Source organism: Pteropus medius, unplaced genomic scaffold, assembly GCF_902729225.1.
Source record: "Pteropus medius unplaced genomic scaffold, Ma_sr-lr_union100, whole genome shotgun sequence".
In the NCBI taxonomy this organism is placed as follows: Eukaryota; Metazoa; Chordata; class Mammalia; order Chiroptera; family Pteropodidae; genus Pteropus; species Pteropus medius.
Window position 1 is genome coordinate 3,231,781 of NW_024355327.1, and position 20,311 is coordinate 3,252,091.

At 35.0% G+C, this 20,311-nt stretch overlaps 1 protein-coding gene and 1 pseudogene across 36 annotated transcripts in view; one reads left to right on the top strand and one right to left on the bottom strand.

Annotated features, from left to right (window-relative positions):
- Nucleotides 1-20,311, bottom strand: part of SLMAP (sarcolemma associated protein) — a 123,105-nt gene that overhangs the window by 24,846 nt on the left and 77,948 nt on the right. For 35 of the 36 annotated variants that reach the window (XM_039858600.1, XM_039858589.1, XM_039858595.1 and 32 more), the window contains 3 exons: nt 9,529-9,588; nt 3,163-3,243; nt 2,827-2,886 (listed from right to left, as the gene is read on the bottom strand). In XM_039858600.1, the coding sequence (XP_039714534.1) occupies nt 2,827-2,886; nt 3,163-3,243; nt 9,529-9,588 (201 nt within the window). Of the gene's footprint in view, nt 1-2,826; nt 2,887-3,162; nt 3,244-9,476; nt 9,496-9,528; nt 9,589-20,311 lie in introns of those variants that run through there. The other variant, XM_039858601.1, reaches the window with a different exon arrangement.
- Nucleotides 13,360-18,561, top strand: LOC120599492 (60S ribosomal protein L37a-like; annotated as a pseudogene).

Below are 20,311 nucleotides of genomic sequence, written 5' to 3' on the forward strand. Positions count from 1 at the left end.
GAATTTCAGTTCTCTTTTTACCTTTTTTGGAGAAATGATTCCAAGCATATAAAAACTTGTAGTTTGAGTCACATCTTTCTCTTTCGAAAGTGGCATAAATTGGTTGAAAATGATTAATATTGCAGGAAAAATGTTATCTATCATCTTTTTATTTACATCTCATGGTGAATGTTTAATCTACTTTAGATTATTTTCCTAATCCTAGATGACTAACATGAAGGGTAGCACACCGTAATTCTAAATAAAGATTGGCTATAATTTTTAAAAAGGAAAGAATAAAATTTGAAAATAATGGTTCAAGAAGTCAGGCATAGGGTTTCAATGAGGAAAATAAAGGAGCTACTTAAATGTTCTTAAAATTAAGCTCCAAAATCTTTTGACAGGTGTTGATGAAGACACTACTTCAGTAACAACGTCGGTAGTCATACAGAAATGTTAAGAAAAGTTTTGGGATTCTATTTTTGTTTTTGTCACTTGAACAGCACCCCAAGCAATTAATAGCAGCATTAGTACATCCACTCTCCTTCCACAGGCACCTTATATTTTCCAGTCTCTTTCTCTCCAACTTCCCCTTTTATTCCTTCTTCCTTGAGTCTGATTTCCCAGCTTTTATTATGGGCACTTTTACAAATACAATTTAGCCTTCCCATGGTACTCAAAGATTAAAAAAAATTTTCCTTTACTTGTGGCAAAGAAACACACATTATTATTATTTTTTAAAGATCTAATTGGCTTTATGAAATGATTCATGAACTGAGTAGCATCCCATCAAGCAACTAGAAGGGCGCTCCCTATTATTAACAGGAAAAGGTCTACCACCAATTGTTTTGTTAAACTCTACAATCTTATTCAATTAACGAAAAGTTACTCTTTAATAGATAGCTCTGCTTTTATCAATCACTATCATCATTATCAGTGTCTTCACTACAGTGCATAACACACTATGTTCTCTACACCATGGTACGTGATCTACATGCATTATTTCATTTAATCCTCACACTAATCCTATGATGTCAATCTTTCCCAATCTGACCAATGAAAAAAAGTGAAGCACAGAGGAGTTAAGCAGTTTGCCCAAAGACATATTACGAATAGATGGCAGAGCTGAGATTGAGCCCAGAGCTCTCTGATTCTTAGCTTCCTGGCTGGAGTGTGTTATTTTCCTAATGCTCTTATGGTTTTATAACTTTGATGTAAGAGGTCTGTTATTAATTCATTCAACAAATATCTTAGTTTTACTGAACATCTGGCATTGTGGTAAGCAATGGGGTAAAAATAAAATCTAGAACAGATTGACACATAAAATTACAAAAGCACTAATAACAGTTGAATATAATTAACATAATCATAAATGATACTTATAAACCAATCTGAACTTGGCTGCTGAAAAGATTTCTGGGACATTTCTAGAGTAAAAAAGACCACAAGAACAGCTACTTTTGTATGATTGGTTTTCATTATTCATTCACCCCCGCTCTTGTTTCTCTATGTTCCTACAGAGGCCCAGGGGTTCAGTATCAGTAACAATTTTTTATACAATAATAGTATTGCATTTCTGAGAAGAATCAGAAATGCTCCAAGATGAGATTCTAGACTGTGCAAACACTAACTTAGATTTATTACTACAACACTAGAAAAAAAGCATGCTCATCAACACCAAAGGTAAGAGTGCTAGAAACTATGCTCATACTTAGAGATACTTAAAGGTTGGCAAATGGTTGCCTGAGCCAGTAATCCTCAGCGTGTCCCTTGTTAATGGAATTCAATCAAAGGTGGCTTCGAAGAGCCACATGAGCTTCAGTATCTATGGGGAAGAAACGAGAAGTCCAGGATGCCCTAAGGAACTCTAAGAGAATCTAGGTAATCTCTGCTAACCATACCCAATCCCAATCATTGTAAAACTAGGCCAGCAGCAGGGTCATGCAGGGTGAAACTAAGGTTTCCTTATATAATCCAAACTCAGGGCCTAGACTGGGATAGGAGATCCCTTAATAGCCCAGTCAGAAGCATAAGTATTTCTACAGTGAGAAACTTCCACAGGCTGCTTCTGCTGCTGATTCCAGAGAGCTGCCTGGTGCTAGTCCATTGCTACCAACATGTTTGACACACTGGGCTGAACTTACATGTCAACTTTTCTTTGTATAATAGGCAATATAAAAGAGGCTAAATGGTGACAACCACGGATTTATCAATAAGCTATCCTAAGGCATCTTATTTTTAAAAAACATTTATGAATGCTGATTTATTTCCCACCCATTTCATTCTAAACAAGTTAACATCAATAAATAAATGTACTTCTTATTTAGAAGTGAGACAAGAGAAAGAATTTATTGCATGCACTGCTTATTTTAGCCCCACTCAAAATATCTAGAAGAATGTCCTAAGAACCTAGGTATATTTATTGGAGGATGAGGAGGACCAGAAAATGAGGAAATTTACAACTGCTACCATGTATAATAATAAATCAAAAAGGTGGTTGTTTCAAGTTAATATTTTCATCTTTTTCTAATTTGTGTTAAAAGTGGTAGTGAGTTTATATAAGAGACATCAAGGTAAATACAAAAAAACTACAGCTGCATTTCAAATTCTACCACTTACTGCTTTGCCCTTCATAACCTTGATTGATACAATTTATTTTACATTAAATTCTTTGAAACACTGGCCCAACACCAACATTTTAAATTTTAGTTCTTGCTACTTTATAGAACCTGTCAATCTTTTAACTAAAACTTAAAACTTCATATTATACATAGAACTGATTTTGTAGCAAAAGGTAAATAAATCTCATGCCCTGGTTTAAAATATCATAAAAACATGTTAAAGTACCTTTTAAAAGGGACACTTTAGCAAGGGATTCATTTAGGTCTTGCTCATCCATTTGTGCATCTATGGGAGAAAAAGATAATTACAAACAAAAACAATAATCAGCTCTATACTGTTATCACAATAAATAACTTAAATTTATACTGCTATTGTATTTGGATAGTTAAAATTTAAACATCTATTGTATTCAGATAGTTTAAACAATATATCCAAGATTCAAGAAAGTGACTTGATAAAGGGAAGCAATGCTCTGAAATCTACACCCACATTCATTTGCATACTTAAACTGTTTAGCAACAATAACATCTGCAGATCTGTAAACATTAGGTTAAAGCTCACCTGTAGTGTCGTCACTACTTTTCTCCTTGCTTGGACTCAGAGTATCTGATAAATCAGATTCCTTTGCTCTTGCCTGGTTTTCTAACAAGTAAAAGAATAAAAAGAAAAGAATGTCATTATAATTAAATAGCTTCTATCAATAAAACTGCTGCAGGCTATGCGTGCTTTAAATCTACTGGTACGCAAAATACTTTTAAAATTAACTGAGGTCACTGAATCTCTTACTTCTTCACCACTGCTAGTTCGAAATGGAATGATGGTTATTAAATGTAGCTCATATTAAATTATAATGTGGATCATGTCTGCTGAGCAGAGGGCTGGGACTTTTGTTCAAAGCGTCCACTGGCCAATTGGAAACAAAAATGAAGCATGCTTTGCTAAAGTATTCAAGAGAACTGCAACAAATATAGCAAAATTCCCAGGATAATGTGGACATTGTATGAAGATGACGAAAGGAAATAGCTGTTATATAAAAACACTAGTTAGGTTGCCTTAGTACTATTTATTGATAAAATTCTAAAATAATCACAATTATTTGTTATAAAAGTAACATTTAAAATAATAAAATTAAGTCTTTTACATCTAAAGAAAATATTATATCTGAACCACATTGAGAAAAACATTTTTAAAAGTCTTGAAATTATTTCCAAGTGATGTGCTACCTGATCCAATGAAGACATACTACGTCTAGTTTTCAATGAAGTGCTCTCAAAAATCCTAACTGTAAGTCCAACAATTTCATAAAGATGATTGGAAATTAATTAGGCCCGAAATTCTCATCTGTAGTAGCACATCTGTGTACAGAATGGCATGCATGAAGATAGCATTCGCAGAGGTCATTTCTCTGACCATAGTCCTATATCAGCTCTCCATTCTCCACAAGACCTCAACCAAGCTTGACATCCCAGAATTTAGCCGGTCCCTGTATTAATTCCCACATGAGCTCTGTTTCAGCCAGACCAGCCTCTGTACAGGGCTGAAGCAAGTCACCTCATTATGGCCTACAATTCTTTCCTTAAGTTGAATTTCCCTGAACTCAATGACCATTCTCTCTCTACATGGCCTATTCATTCTGTGAGATACAGCTTAAGACCTATTATCTCTAAAGAAGTATTCATATCTCCATCATGCTGCTCCTTTTTATTGCATCTTCTGTGTGTCATATACTTTTTACAATTAATCGTGTTCTATTTTATATCATGCTGTGTCTGTAGCTTATTTCCTTAGTGAGATTATAAATTCACTAAGCATATGATCATTTTTTATATTGTTACATACTTGACTGTTCTGTTTGTGGTAATATATATCAAAAATTTTAATGTGCATATCCACTTCTAGTACTTTTCCTAAGGAAAGAATAGACTACATATAGTATATATAAGGATGTTCACTACACCATTGTCCATTATGGAATGGAAAATATTCAAAATATACTCACTACTATTAGATAAAAATAGTCTGTTAAAGAACAGTACGTATAATATGACCCCATTTAGATTGAAAATAGCTATACATTTAGCTTATGAATATTTATATTATAATTTAGTCTCATATATATATATAGTTGTAGTAGAAGAATCTACAACAGAAATACTAATGGTTACTTTTGGAAATAGGGCCATGGTGGACATTTACTTTCTAACTTCACATAGCCACATATTGTTTGAAATTACAGTGAATATATATTGTTTTATAATCAACTAAGCCAAAAGATATTTTCCATTTTGAAAGTAATCAGAGACATATCTAAAACCATTACTGTCAAAATATTTAATTCAATATGCAAAAATAATTTATTATGGCTATTTCATATAAGAACACCCCTAGAATTTGTCGCTTAACTTGTGAAATGGATGATGGATTACAAAAAGCCTTTTGCTTCTTTTCTCACTGCCATTTCTAGTCAAAGGCCAACTGATGAGAGACAGGGAACTTAGATGAGAAGTAAAGTCACTGACCACAGAGGCTCATGGGAATCCAGTCAGTTCTGGTACATTCACAGTGTGCTATAAATCAGACATTTCTGAATGTTCCAGTTTTGATCACAAAGTTGGTCTCAAATAAGGCAGGCTAATATATCTAATCTATAGATAGATAAAAAAGGATCTGGGAGAACAGAAAGGAAAACAGAAAAATGAGTCTCTTCTGATTTTGATGGTTTTGGAAATTTTATGATCAAGATATTGAGGTAAACCAAGAGGAATATACTTTCTAAAGTATTTTTCTGGCTTAGAAAGAACTTTCATATTTAGAGTATTAGCCAAGAAGGTAAAATTGTCTTAAAAGTGGGGTCAAATCTTTCACTGAGATCTTACTAGAATATAAGCTCTACGAGGGTAGGGATTTTTGCGTTTTGTTAACTGCTATATCTCAATTGCACAGAACAGTGCACAGTCCATAGCAGGTGCTCCAAAAAAATGATGACTGAAGGCACAAATCCACTGTAAGTAAAAAGGCAAGCTTTTACCAAGTCACTGTACTACTTATTAATAGACATGTAGTTACTGCCATTCTTTATTCATATATAAATTTTTTAATTCATATTTTGACACATTTTTTTTCTTCTTCTTAAAGAAGTCCCTCCAACATTTCCTGTAATACTGGCTTCGTGGTGATGAACTCTTTTAGCTTTTTCTTGTCTGGGAATTCTTTATCTGTCCTTCGATTCTAAATGATAGCCTTGCTGGGAGGAGTAATCTTGATTATAGGTCCTTGCTTTATATCACTTTGAATATTCTGTGCCAAGCGCTTCTGGCTTGCAAAGTTTCTGTTGAGAAGTCAGCTGATGGTCTTATGAGAGCTCCCTTGTAGGTAACTAATTGCTTTTCTCTTGCTGCTTTTAATATTCTTTCTTTGTCTTTAACCTTTGGCATTTTAATTATGATGTGTCTTGGTGTGGGCCTCGTTGGGTTCATCTTGTTTGTGACTCTGAGCTTCCTGTAGTTGTATATCTATTTCCTTCACCAGATTAGGGAAGTTTTCCATCACTATTTCTTCAAATAGGTTTTCAATTTCTTGTTCTCTCTCTCTCTTCTCCTTCTGGCACCCCTGTTATGTGAATGTTGTTGCACCTGAGGTTGTCCCAGAGGCCCCTTAAACTATTTTTTTGGATTCTTTTTTCCTGTTGCTGTTCTGATTGGGTGTCCTCTAGTATCCCATCCCCTAAATCATTGATTCAATCCTCCACTTCATCCAATCTGTTGATTCCCTCGAATGCACACTTTTCAGATACTGTTTCTTCATTTATGACTGGTTCCCTTTTATGTTTTTCATCTCCATTTTTATGTTTCCTCTTTGTTAAAGTTCTCACTGAGTTCATCTACTTTTCCTGTAAGTTCACTGAGCATCCTTATCACCAGTGTTTTGAACTCTGCATCTGGTAGATTGCTCGTCTCCATTTTGTTGAGTTCTTCTTCTGGAGCTTTGTTCTGTTCTTTCATATGGGACATGTTTCTTTGTCTTCCCATTTTTCTTGCCTCCCTGTGTTTGTTTCTATGTATTAAGTAGGGCTCCTAAGTCTCCTGGTCTTAATAGAGTGGCTTTATGTAGCAGGTGTTCTGTGGGGCCCAGTGGCACAGTCTTCCCTGGTCACCTGAGCAATATGCTGAAGGTGTGTCCCTTGTGTGGGTTGTGTGCCCTCCTGTTGTAGCTGAGTCTTGGCTGCTATTTGCATGTTGATGAGAGCAAATGACCCTTGAGCTGAATGGTTCTGAGGACTGGCTGGTGAGGGGCTAACCCTATGGAGCAGGATTCACTTTAGTTGGGCTCTGGTACCTGCCCAGTTGGCCCTCTGGGTGTGTCCTCCTCTGATGCTGCCCTGGGTGGTGGTTGAAGTAGGCCACTGGGTGTGCCGGCCCAAGGGCTTCCTGGGAGGGGCCTAGCTGCAGGCCAAGTTCAATCACAGCCTGTGCACTTCTGGGACCACCTGATAAAAGTCACCAAGCAATCTACAGATGGCTGCCACCCATGCTAGGTTTATAGGTGCCTTGAGAGACCAAGCCAGAAATCAAGGCCAGCTGCCGCTAGTGCCAGGCTTGGTGTTGCTCGGCAAGAGGTATGGGGCATACTGAGGACAGAGGCTGCTTCCTTGGGTTTTGTGAGCCTTTCAGAGATTTTAGGAAAGTTGGCAGCATAAGCCAAGACAGGCAATTTGTATGGAATAAATAACTGGAGGCAGCTTGGGTGGGCCCACAAGGTGGAAGTGGGGCGGGGTCTCAGGGAATCACCCGCGTGGAGCGACCTGTATTAATCAGGTTGCTGGAGACTCAGATATGGTGGCTGCTCAACTAAGGAATAATGGATAGTTTAATCTGGGAGAAAGCCACCCCTCCAGCCCTCGATCTGAAGCCTGACAACTCAGTTCCTCCTCGTATGTCTCTGGAACTCTCTGAGCAGCTGCTCTGGCATTGGAGCTCAGAGCAAGTGAGTTCATCACTGAGTAAGTCCAGGTGCAGGCCTTTCAAGAGGAATGTCTGCGATTTCTGCAGCCCCATGTCTCACTCAGCCACAATTTCTGCTGCTTTTCACAGCCAGAAGTGCAGGGACTTCTCTTCCCAGTAGTGGAACTCTGGGCTGAGGAGCCCAGTATAGAGCTGGGACCCATTGCTCCTCCAGGAGGGATGGGGCTCTACAGCCAATATACTCCTCCTGATTCTTGACCATTACACATGGTTGTGGAACCAGGCCATTTCACATCTCCTCCCCTCCTACCAGTCTTGAGATGACCCATTATGTATGTCCTCAGTTGCAGAACTTCTTTTCATCCTGACTTCAGGCAACTCCCAGTGATGGTTTTTCTGTAGTTTTGTTATAATTTTAGTGTGGTCACAAGAGGAGGTGAGCACAGCATCCACCTTCTACACCATCTTGACTGGATTTCTGTATTATTATTCTTAAGAGTGTAGTCTATTCTTTTGCATGGATTTACTTGCTATAATTTATTTAATAAATGCGCTTATTATTGGACATTTATGTTTTTCTCTTTTTGCTTTTAAACAACACTAAAACGAATACCCTTTCATATTTGTTCAATTTGTTCCTGAAGATGAAAACCCAGAAGTAGAACTGCTGAATCAAAAAGCATGCTCTTTAAAGCTTTCAATATATATTTTATAGCCAGGTTTCAAAAGAAAATCAATAACATTGCACAAATCTTTTTCACATAATTTTGAGTAAATATATTATTATTCAGAATGCATTAAAAAGAAGCACCAAGATACTTTTCTTTAATTAAAGAAGTGCTGGGGTCTTTTTCCCTAAGGCTCTACTTCTGCTTCAAAGTGTTGGCTATTCAACCAACTAATCCGAATAGGTATTTAGGTGGTGAAGTAAAAGTTATTTTAATGTCTGTTCTCATCTCACTTTAATAAGATGAAATCAATTGCTGTATGTACTAAAAATAGTTCACTGTTCTGAAACTCAATGCCTGCTTGCCAGAACAACATTAGTGATGCATATTCTACGCATTCTTTCCCCAAATATGGCATCTGCCATGCATAAAATTCAGAATGGAAGCCACCAGATATTTGAAATAACAGAATCCTTTTAAATATTTTTAAAAGCTAAATAGATCCAATTACTTTCCTAAAACAGAATACACTAAAATTCAATATTCCAAACTTTTATCACTCATTTTTAATTCACCAAGATGATTAAGAAGCTAGCTTTTAAATTTATGCTGGTATGTTCTGATGAAAGTCCTAGAATAATAATAAGCATATGCCACCAAATTTATTTGCCTGATCTCCCTATGCACAAAAGTGACTTGACAATATGATGCTTTAAAATTCATTTTTCTTTTCTAACAATTGTAAGAAAAGAATTAACAGAATAAACTACTTCAGGCAATTATAAGATGATTTATTATAAAATATATAAGAAGATTCTACATATTTACTTTTGTTTAAATCAAATTGAGATGCCAAAAATTAAGAAAATATTAAATATCGTAAGGAATGTTAAAGATATGATAAGCCCCAAAACGAAACTGCAAATATTTTTCACCTGTTGTTTTATAAAAGATTTACATGTGTTTGATTAAAAATTTGAGATCAAGGCTGAAAACAATGCTGGAAGTGAGAGAGATTACAACAAATGTTTAATACACAAAGAAATCTATTCCAAGCATTTAAAAACACACACACTCATATATATATATATATATACCCTTTTAAAAAGAAACTTTCCAATTAAGATATCCTTCTTAAAACAGAAAAAACTATTTTATGTTATCTAATACTATTACAGAACTGCCATTTTGTGAGCTTTAAGAAGTAAACTGTTAAAATACTATGACCTTGAAAATGTACACTAACCTTCATTATCCAAAAGTATTGTCGAAAAACAGAAAACCCATAGCAAACAAACCTTTTGAAAGCTTTGCTTCTTCTACCACTTTGGTTAGATGCCCCTCGACGATCAGCTTCTCTGCCAAAGAAAATAAACGTTACTATCCAAGCCCAAACCGAGTAGCATTCCCTGAGCGGGGAAGTGTAACACATTCCATGACCAAATTTAAAGATGATAACATTACTCCCATGACTAGGCTCAAACAAAAACTTGAACCTGGAAGGGGAACTAAGAGAATTTGAAGTATAATAGAACAATCAGATTAATGCAGAAATCTGGGGGTAGAACCATTTGCCTTTTATTTTCACTAGTTTTCACCTTATTTTAAAAGCCTAGACCTTTTTTGAAAAAAGAACTCAGAACAAACAAACAAAGCAACCCTCTTTAAATCAAGAATATTAAGTTGAAATAAAGAAATTCTGAGAAGGAATTTTATTTAAATAAAGAAGTAATGCAAATTATATTATACCAATAGTTTTCTTTTCTCTACTGATGCAATTTAACAGAGATGCCTACATGTTTCAGTAAAATGAATCATTGTAGAAGAGCTAATTATTTAAATAAACAAAAAAAGTTTGTTTTTTTTTGTTTGTTTTGTGGGAGATTCTCTGTAAATGTATAATGGAGCTTCTTTATAATTTATTTAAAGTCAGATTTTCACATTCTGTATTTCACTGAGGATAACATTTCTTTTCTGTAGATCCTCCTATTTAATGCTGTATGTCAGCTGGTCTCCTTCGATTTACACTTTTACAGTATGTAACATACCTTCTTTATTCTTTCACTTTTCACCCACTGCAACTTGGTCTAGATCCACCAGTCACCCACTGAAACTGCTCCAATATCACTATAACCACCTATCTGCCAAAGCCTATGGCTCCTTTCCAAATTTTCATTTCATATAGGCTCTTTGCAGTATGTGGTACTGTTTGCCCTGCCTCCTTAAAAAAAAGAAGTCAAACTAATAGATTTAGATAATTTTAAAAAGCATTAGTTCTACAAGATGTATAATGCAAGCTGTTCTACTGCATTCCACTCTTAAAATTCACTTCCTAGAAGCAACAACCTTTAAATCTAAGCCATTTCTTCTGGCATTTCCATTTATATATCTAAATAATTTATTGCTATTTCTTTATTTTTCCATTTTAGACATTATTTACTGACAATCTCTTATAGATGACTAAGCTCTTGTATGTCCTATCATCCTCATAAGAGTTACGTTTTGTCCAGCTATAATCAGTACTTATAGTATGACTATTATTTTCATAGTGTCATATAATATGCTATGATTACATTTCTCTTTCTATATAGCCATTTAATATTTTTGGAGCATATAATGTCTTGTTTTGCTAATTTTTTACATATCTATCTTAAACACAGAGCAAATTCTTATAGAACCACAAAACTCTCAATATTGTCAAACATATCAGATAATCTATCACATTACATTTCCTTGTTCCCCCATCCTCCCAGCCTTTTAATATTCCTGCCCTAGTCTGGGCTGTATCCAGTGCAAAATCCTATGCGCCCAGATTTCAAATCTTTCTCTTCCTCCTTTATTCCCTTTTTAAGTGTAACATATCCTCTGTTAACTTCCTGAAATAGAAGGATAGAAGGTAAATGCTTTGAGACTTTGTTCATCTGAAAATGTTAATTTTCTACCCTTACATTTGACTGATGGTTTGACTAGATACACAATTTTATAGGAAATAATTTTCCTTCAGAATTTTGAAAGCATTATTCCACTGTCTCCTAGCTTCAAACTAGGTGAGTCTAATGCTAGTCTAACTCCTGTTCCTTAGTATGCACAGTAGAGACTTCCTGTGCTCAGCAGTTCCTGGTTTGCCTGTTCCTTCTGGGCACTTGGGAAGACTGCATATTCTAACTTCCTAGCACTGAAGAAGATCCACACGACTGGTTCTAGCCAGGGCCAAAGCATTTGAGAGTAGGAACTTTCTACACTTTCTTTTCTCCCATTCTAGAAACCACGTTGAGATGGCAACAGAAGATGGCAAAGCCTCCATTAGCCTAGATATCTGAGTAACGATGTGTAGCAGAGTGTTCTACCTCACCATAAACATGTGGCATGAGTGAAAAATGTTCAATTAAGCCATTAAAATTCCAGGCTTTATTATTTTTTTGTTATAATTTAGTTTATTATGAGTAATATAAGATCCTTTGTTTCTCTCTGGCTATTTTCAGAATCTCTTTATCTCTGATGTTCTTAAATTTCATATATCTCAGTATATAGTTTTCTTTTTTTTTTAACTGAGGTCAAATTCACAAAACTCATAATCTTTTAAAGTGAATAATTCAGTGGTATTTAGTACATTCACGACGTTATGCAACCACTACCTTACATTCACAATGTTATGCAACTACTACCTCCATCTAATTCCAAAATATTTTTATCACTCCAAAAGGAAATCTCATACTCATTAAGAATTTAATTCCCATCCTCCCTCCCCAGCCCCAGCCCTCATTCATCTGCTTTCTGTCTCTATATAGTCCTATTCTGGATACTTCTTATAAATAGAATCATACAATATTTAACTTATTGTGTCTAACTTAGTGTGAGGTCTTTTAAAATATATCGTGTTAAGCATTCGGTGCATTCTTTTAGTTTAGAGGCTCATAGTTTCAATTCTGAGGAATTCTCTTTGTATTCTATTTCATTAATAAATTCTCTTTCTGCTCTCCTCTTCTCCTACTCTCTCCTTTCCCAAACTCCGGAAATCTTATTATTCAGATATTAGATCTCCAAGCTTAATTCCCTAATTTTCTTAAAATTTCTCTCCTTTTTTTCTTAAAACAAATAACCTTTTTGCTTTTTTGTTACGTTTTCTGGAATATTTCTTCTACTTTCTCTTCTAATCCTTCTACTAATTTAATTTTTTTTAATGCCTGGTGTCATATTTTTAGTTTTCAAGAATTTTACTTTTACTTTCTTTTTAAAAATAGTGTTTTTATCTTGGTTCATCCATGAACCATCTTATCTGATGAAATTATACATTTTTTTAAAAAGTTTTCTTCTACTCCCTGTATTTTTCAATCTTCAATCATATTTTGTGTTTGCTTTTTATTTGTTTTGATCTCTGTCTTTCTCAGCAGAGAATTTCCTCGAAGTCTGGTGATCTTAGCTGTCTCTTCATATTCACGATGAGGCAGTAAAAAGTTCTACGTGCATGAGCAGGACTTGTTATTTGCTATGAGACAGGATAGTTAGTCTAGGGAGCACCATCCCCCGCCACCCCTCCCCATACAGCTCTGGAATTTCTCCCTTGCCCACTACTCAGCCTTCTCCCAGTTTTGATTTCAAACTTGAGACTCCAGCTTGAGAAACAAGTCAAGGCCAGGATACAAGATAGATGGCCCTGGGCTGCCTCCTCCCCTCCAGGTGGCATGAGAAACAAGCCAAGGCCAGGAGGCAGGATGGATAGCCTTGGGACACCCCTCGCTCCTGAGAAAACAAAAGCCCATTATTCAGAAAGCTCAGGGCAGATTCTTTCTTAGGGCTGCTGGTATTTTTTTCTTAAGCGTGTACTTTTGCTTTAATAAAACTTGTGCTTTCCTACTTGTTGTTTGTTGTGTCCATGAATTCTTTCTCATGGCATAAGACAAGAACCTGGTCACTGGAGCAGCTATCCAGCATCAGCTAGGCCACACACACAGTGACAGGTTGTTTGGAGACTTTCAAATGTCAGTATCAGTGTTTTCTCTTGGTCTGATCAGTTTCCCTGGAGTAGAATTCTCTCAAGCTCCTTTCTGGAGAGTGTGAAGTTGGTCACCAGCACTCTGATTCAATATACAGACTTTCATTTGATTTTCCCACTTTATTTTTCCGGTAAGATGCTCATTGCCCACCCTCAGCCATGCCTGAGGTATCCTAGTCTAGAGACTCTCCATTTCACCTCCAGAGATCAAACCTTCAGTCTTTATATGGGAGGAAAGAGACACTTGTCTGTCTGCATGGACTGGGGGAAGAAAAATGAGAGTCAGACAATTCCTTACACAAACTTTTAAACCTGCTCTCAATACCACCTTGTTCTCCTGCCCTGCCTGACAGGTAATGAGTGCTTCTGATATCTGAGCCATAGTTTTAACGTGATTTTGGGGGGCTTCCTTCACCCTTCCCCATTCACAGGCCCTTAAAATAAAAGAATAAAAACCCAAATCTCTTACCACTCAATTATCTGTTTTATATCTTCCAAATTTTGCTGACATCTATTATCTGCTATAGTCTCCACTCTATTCTTTTTGTCTTTTATAATCTTTTACTATGAATGGCTTCATTTACCATATTAAATCAAAAAATTACTGCCTCTCTTTTAAAACTCTTTTCCTTTGACTTCTAGGATACCACTCATTCCTACTTCTTTTATGTGCTTGCTCATTCTTTCCTTTTCATGCTTCATTGGCCTTCCTTTCTTCTGTTTGTGATCTAAATACATGTTAGTCTTCAAGATCTCTGTCAACAACAAAAATTCTTTTTTAATGGTATTAACAACCTGCTACATTTGAATAATTTCTAAATGTGGATGCCTAGTCTAGATTTCTCTCTTAGGTCCCAGAACACTATTGTCTAACTACTTCCTAAACATCTTCATCCAGAAATCTCACAGGAATTTAATCTCACTATGTCTAAAATGGAATTTATCTTCTCTTCCTTTTTCCTGTAGATGGATTTGGTATTGCTCTCCTCTTCTCTTTCAGAGCTTTTAATCCATATCTCTGTTAAGCTATTGCAACTATTTATGTCTACCTTTTCCAAAATACTATGAACTCTTTAAGGAATTATATAGTCATTCCTTCAAATATTTACTATGCATCATGTATAGTACTAGGTACTTCTCAAAGATTATCAAGAGTGATAATCTAGGAATTTAGAGTCTTAATGAAAGCAGGGAGGTATCTTATTAATAATTTAATTACTAACAATTCCGACAAAAATACAGGTTCCACAAGTGTTTGTTACATGAATATAGCAGATAAAAAAATAATATAAACACAGATTTTGAAAGCCATTCCAAACTTCCTCTAGTATGTTGAATATCTAAATATTTTATTTTAAAAATGATAAACATACATAAATAGTAATTTATTGCTTAAAACTCTCTCACCCTTAGAACAAAATCTGAAGTCCCTACCATGACCTACATGGTCTATATGATATAACCCAGGGGTGAGCCAACTACAGCCTCACAGGGCCAAATCCAGCCTGCTGCCTGTTCGGTAAGGTTTTATAGGAACACAGCCAGGTCTATTCATTTACAGATTGACCATGGCTGCTTCCACTACAATGGCACAGTTTGGTAGTTGCAACAGAGATCTTATAGCTTGCAAAGCTTAAAATATTTACGATCTGGTCCTTTATTATTTTTTAAAGGCATTTTTATTATTCTAAAACTCCAATTTCAGATCCACTTTGGGTTTTCAAACAATTTCTATCTCACACACCCTTTCCCCAGATACATGTACAACTCATACAGCTTTGCTGCATCTCTGATCAAATCCCACACACTACCACTTTCGTTCTCTACTGACTTATATTCTTTTACTTTTCTTCAATGGACTTATCACTACTTGACATATTTTTAGTTTATTAGTTTTTGTCTCTTCAAGAAAATGTAAATTCCATGAAGGCAAAGCTTTGTCTTGTTCATTTCTATACCCATAACAGCTAAAATTACACCTGGTATATACATAGTAGATACTTAATACATAGTTGGTGAATGAATGAATGAATTGAGCATCTATTTTTAAAGAGAGCAAAGTTGAAAAAACTATTTGAATGTTCTCATTCTAAAACTAACAAATACATATAAAAAGTTTTGAATAGTACTAGTACATGAGTGCTAAATAATAATCAACTGCTGCTATTATCAATATTGAAATTATTTAAGGTTATTTTATCAAATCTTGTGAATCATTAGTGGCCTGGGATTAAAGAAGAAAAAAATATTGTTTTTAAAAAAGTTCCTAACCACTGGTTCTCAAACTTGGGGTGGGGACTTCAATTCTTTAGGAGTACTAAAGTCAGAGACCCCTCAGAGACTCAAAAGAGAACTTCCCTGTAATGATAACTGCAGGTCTTAAAAGAGCTATTTGCCTTGGCACAACTGAAAGATAAAGTAGAGGATTTTCTTTCTTTTTGAAAATTCTCTTTTTGAAGGATACTCTGGAGAAACGATTATTCATTTTCCCCTATTTTAAAACCATATTGTGAAAAACAACAACACATAAAAGAGGCATGAAACACAAAAGCACAGGTTAATAAAATTTTTTAAAGCAAATGTCTGCAGACTACACCCCAAATTAAGAAACAGAACCTAACCACCACCCCCAGAGCCTCCACATTCCCCTTTCCAATCCTGACTTTTATGGTATTTAATTTCTTGCATTTCTTTATAGTCACACTACCCAAATATGCATGGCTAAATAATACAATATAATTTTAGTGGTTCTGAACTTTATATAAATGGAATACTGCAGTATGTATTCTGTTATATCAGGCTTCTTTCATCCAATATACCTTAATGTATTTATCCATTTGACTACTGAAGGTCTTTCAGGTTGTTTTGAACTACTGTGAATAATGAAGATGTGAACATTCTTAAATTTGTACCTATACATATGTCGTAAACATTTCTGTAGGGAACCTACCAAGGTGTAGAACTGATGGGTATAATAAGTCTGACATTTGAGAATCATCACCTAAACACTTAGTTTAGTCAGAAAACATATGGTAGAGTTGCAAACATGATCAAATCTTGTCAAAGTCTGAATAGAACAGAACCAAATTTATTTCTAGGCTTATAAAAATAAATTATGTACTAAATATACTACTATACACACAAAATAAAAATTAAAAAAACACAAACAATGTATTCAAAAGAAGCTCAACAGGAGCACAGGGATGCCTAGACTGGATTCAGTTCTTAAAGCTTAAAGAGCCACTTTCCTCACTTAAAAGCTACAACCAATTGAAAACAGAAGATAAACAGTATTGACTATCAGTTACTGATATCGGTTGCCTAGTGATCTTAAATAAATTGACAGAAGAGTAGACAAAAATAAAAGAAATATATAATCTGATGTTGTACTGCCAACGTGGAAAATATTTCTAAATCTTGAAGTTAGGTTTCATTCAAAAAATAATGTTATGACTAGGGCATCAAAATAATGTGCTTGAGACCAACTTTTTAAAATGTCACGCATACTGGTAATTAAAAAGTTAATTTCTAGAGTGTCAGAAACATATTACTTTAATAGGAACAATAACGCTATATCAATCAATTTTCACTATCTTGTGACTGGGAATGCAAAGGAGGAAAAGAAGTTACTTCAATAAGAAAGCTCCCACTAAAATCCTCTCCCCACTGCCTCCCACCCCAAGTAAGTTTTCTACCTATCAGTAATGTGTGTGCCAGGCATTACTTAGAGGGCTCAGTAAATACCATCTCATTTACTTTTCATAATAATCCTATGAACTAGGTACTACCATCCCACTTTATAAATGAGGAAATTGAAGTTTAAAGAGGTCATACTGCCCAGAGTCATAACTACTAGTGAGGGAGCAAATCAAAATTCACATCAAGATTCCTCTGATCCTATTCTAAACATCAGAAATGAAAATAAGCTAAAGTCATCTAAAGAGTTATTAAAGAGAAATGGCAAAGAAACTGAGATTAGAATTAACATCAACATACAATCAAAGTAAAAATTAACAATCAGCATTCAACATCAAGCCAACAATTTCCCTTTAGAGAGTAGCAGTTCGAAGTAAAAATAGAGCTTTAGAACCTCATGGGGGAGGTCCTGTGAGGTTGCTAATTTTAATAATACAGAGTTTCACAAGGTTATTAATTTCTGCAACAAAATAAAATTAGCAAAAGCAATTCCTGCTATCATAGTCTGCATTTTCATAAAAACAGTTCCAGAAGCTATTTGTCCTAAAACCTAAGAATAAGGAAGAACAAAAGAGGAAAAATATTTGGAATTCAAGGGCAGATTAAAAACTAAATGACTTGACCAATTTCAAGAACATGAAAACAGATCTTTAAAAAAAATCTACATACTAAATCACTACTGGCATGAATTTTAAGACTATCTTCTGTGCTGTTATATATTGGGAGGAAATCTGGTAGAAAGCTGGAAAGCTAGCTGACTAGAGAAATGACTGGTTCATAGAAACAACAAACAAAAACTCTCCAATATATTCTAGATTGGACAACTACTCTAAGAACAAAGAAATAGAAAATTAGCAACACCTAATTTAAACTTAAGAATTTTCCTTTAATGGGGACAGGGCATAAACTACTATGAGCCGGGAGGGAACCACACCAAGTGTTTCTATTCTTTGTCATAAACTGCTTTGGCTTAGAGAAATAAAAGTTTAAAAATGAAAAAAATTTAAGACTGTTTCAAGTTGAATATGTAATCAGAATAATTCAGAGATTGTTCAAAGAGGCTGATCTCATAAGTGATGAACAGTAAACAGTCACAAGAACAACACTGATTTAATGTATTACTCCAAATAAGGCAATTTCTGTGTGAGAGCAAAGCCTTAGAAGAGAAAGAGAAAGAAGGAGAGAATGAGAGGAGTGACTGTAGTTTCAAAATGGGGGTAGGAGGCAAGGAAAGAATTTTTTTTTAAATTGGGAAAAAACCAATAAGACATGAAATATCAAGAAAATTAGACTCTTGCCTAATAATAATAAAAACCGGCTCTCTGGATTCCAACCGAGTTTGTGGCGACGTGGCTAAATACATCAAGAAGGTCGTAGTCATTGGTAAATACAAGACCCATTATGGCACCTCCCTCAGGAAAATAGTGAAGAGAATAGAAATCAGCCAGCATGTCAAATACACTTGCTCCTGTGGCAAAACCAAGATGAAGAGACAAGCTGTGGGGATCTGTCACTGTAGTTCCTGCATGAAAATGGTAGCTGGTGGTGCCTAGACCTACACCACCACTTCTGCCCTAACAGTAAAGTCTGCCATCAGAAGACTGAAGGAATTCAAAGACTGGTAGAAGCTCCACAATTTGAAACACTGCTAGCCTATAATAAATGAGTTAATTTGTGTAAAAATAAATAAATAAATAAATAAAAAGCATTAAGTCTCCTAGTAAGCATGGATTAAGAATATAAAGACATGAGGTTTATTTCAGGGCACTTGTTAATGCCATCTTCAAAAGGGAGATGCCCTTGGAGTAGGGCACAGTTTATCTCTACAAAGTATATCTCAGAGGAAAATTTCTCTGGCACCCAGCAATGATGCCTCTGCCCTCTCCCAGGCAGATGACAGCAAGAGAAATCAAAGGGGCAAGCAGCAATCCAGAGAAGGCTGTCTTTCACTCTATGCCCATGAAGTGATGGCAGGGATCTAAGTCCTTAGATTCACATTTTACACTTTATCTTTTCACTCAGCATACAAGTTAACCAAGTGACAAAAGTTCAAGAAATATGTATGAAACAGATTTAGAGATGCACGATTTAACTGAGAAAGCATTTTCAGCAGACAAAAGTCTCAACATATTCATTAAGTTTTGTGGTAAACTGGAAGTAACTAAAATTTGCAGAGAACATCAAATGTAGAGTCCTCCTTAAACCAAACTTCATTCCTGAAACACTGAAGGAGGAAATATTGCTTGAGCTTTATATCAAGTTTTACTAAAGTTAGTGGTTAATTTTAGATTTTATATGGTGTATTTTTATACAGAAAATTTAGTTCACAATTCTGGAATTATGCAAAAAGTTATATTTAAATCTGTTCAAAATCTAATCTCTTTGCCTGGGATTAAGTTTTCTTCCTAAAAAGAATTAAAAGAAACACAGTGTATTTTACCATAAAAGGAAAACAAATTGAAATGTGTTCCAACTCATTTAATTTCCTCAAATCACCTTAAAACTGAGAGAGTCAACAACCAAATTGTCTCTTATGGATTTACACACATAAACTGCAAAAACAAACAAACAAAAAAAACACCTCAATAAATTAAAAATATACAAGTGAATCGTTTGCTTTCTAATTTTTAAAATAAAGGTGAATTTATTCTATATGAGTACAGTAAATAATGAAAGCTAGCTATTTAATATTTGCTTTTTAAGAGACTGGAAACAAGAATATGAAGTCTCACTGCTCACAAATATGCACTTCATGTTCAAGATCATAAATCAGTTCAAGATGCCTATCTATCAAAATAATGGTAAAAAAGTTTGTATGTGCTTGACAAAAAATAATCCAAGTGTTTCAAAAGCTCATTTGTGTAAGATTTTTGCTAAAATTGCCTTGCTTGCCATAATACTTATTAAACATAACAGTTTCTATAATGGCAACCTGTTATAAAATAATGAAAATTTCCCTTCTGATAACAAATTCAACCAAAGATAACCCTTACTATGCCAACTCTATCCAAATTTAAGAGCCAAACATATTTGAAAAAATGAGATAAAACTAGTATCTTCATTAAGCAACTTGATACTGAAACTCAGAAACCAAACAGATTCAGATAATGGGCTTCATTCCGAGCTAAATTTATAGTCTCAACTTTCACTGTTTGCACTTAGGGACCAAATGGATTCAGATGTCTAGAAATATCTGCATTTTTTTTTTCTTCTGCTCCTTGGTTTATTTTTTGTTCACAAGTACAGGATTTTATACTCACTCCTCTCCTCACCCATGTACTGCATTTAGCATTTTCCAACGTCATTACATAGTTCTCGTAAACATTTCACTGGCTAATTTCCCTATTGAGAGGACTGTTGTAATTTACATAAATTCTGACTGTTTATTTGGT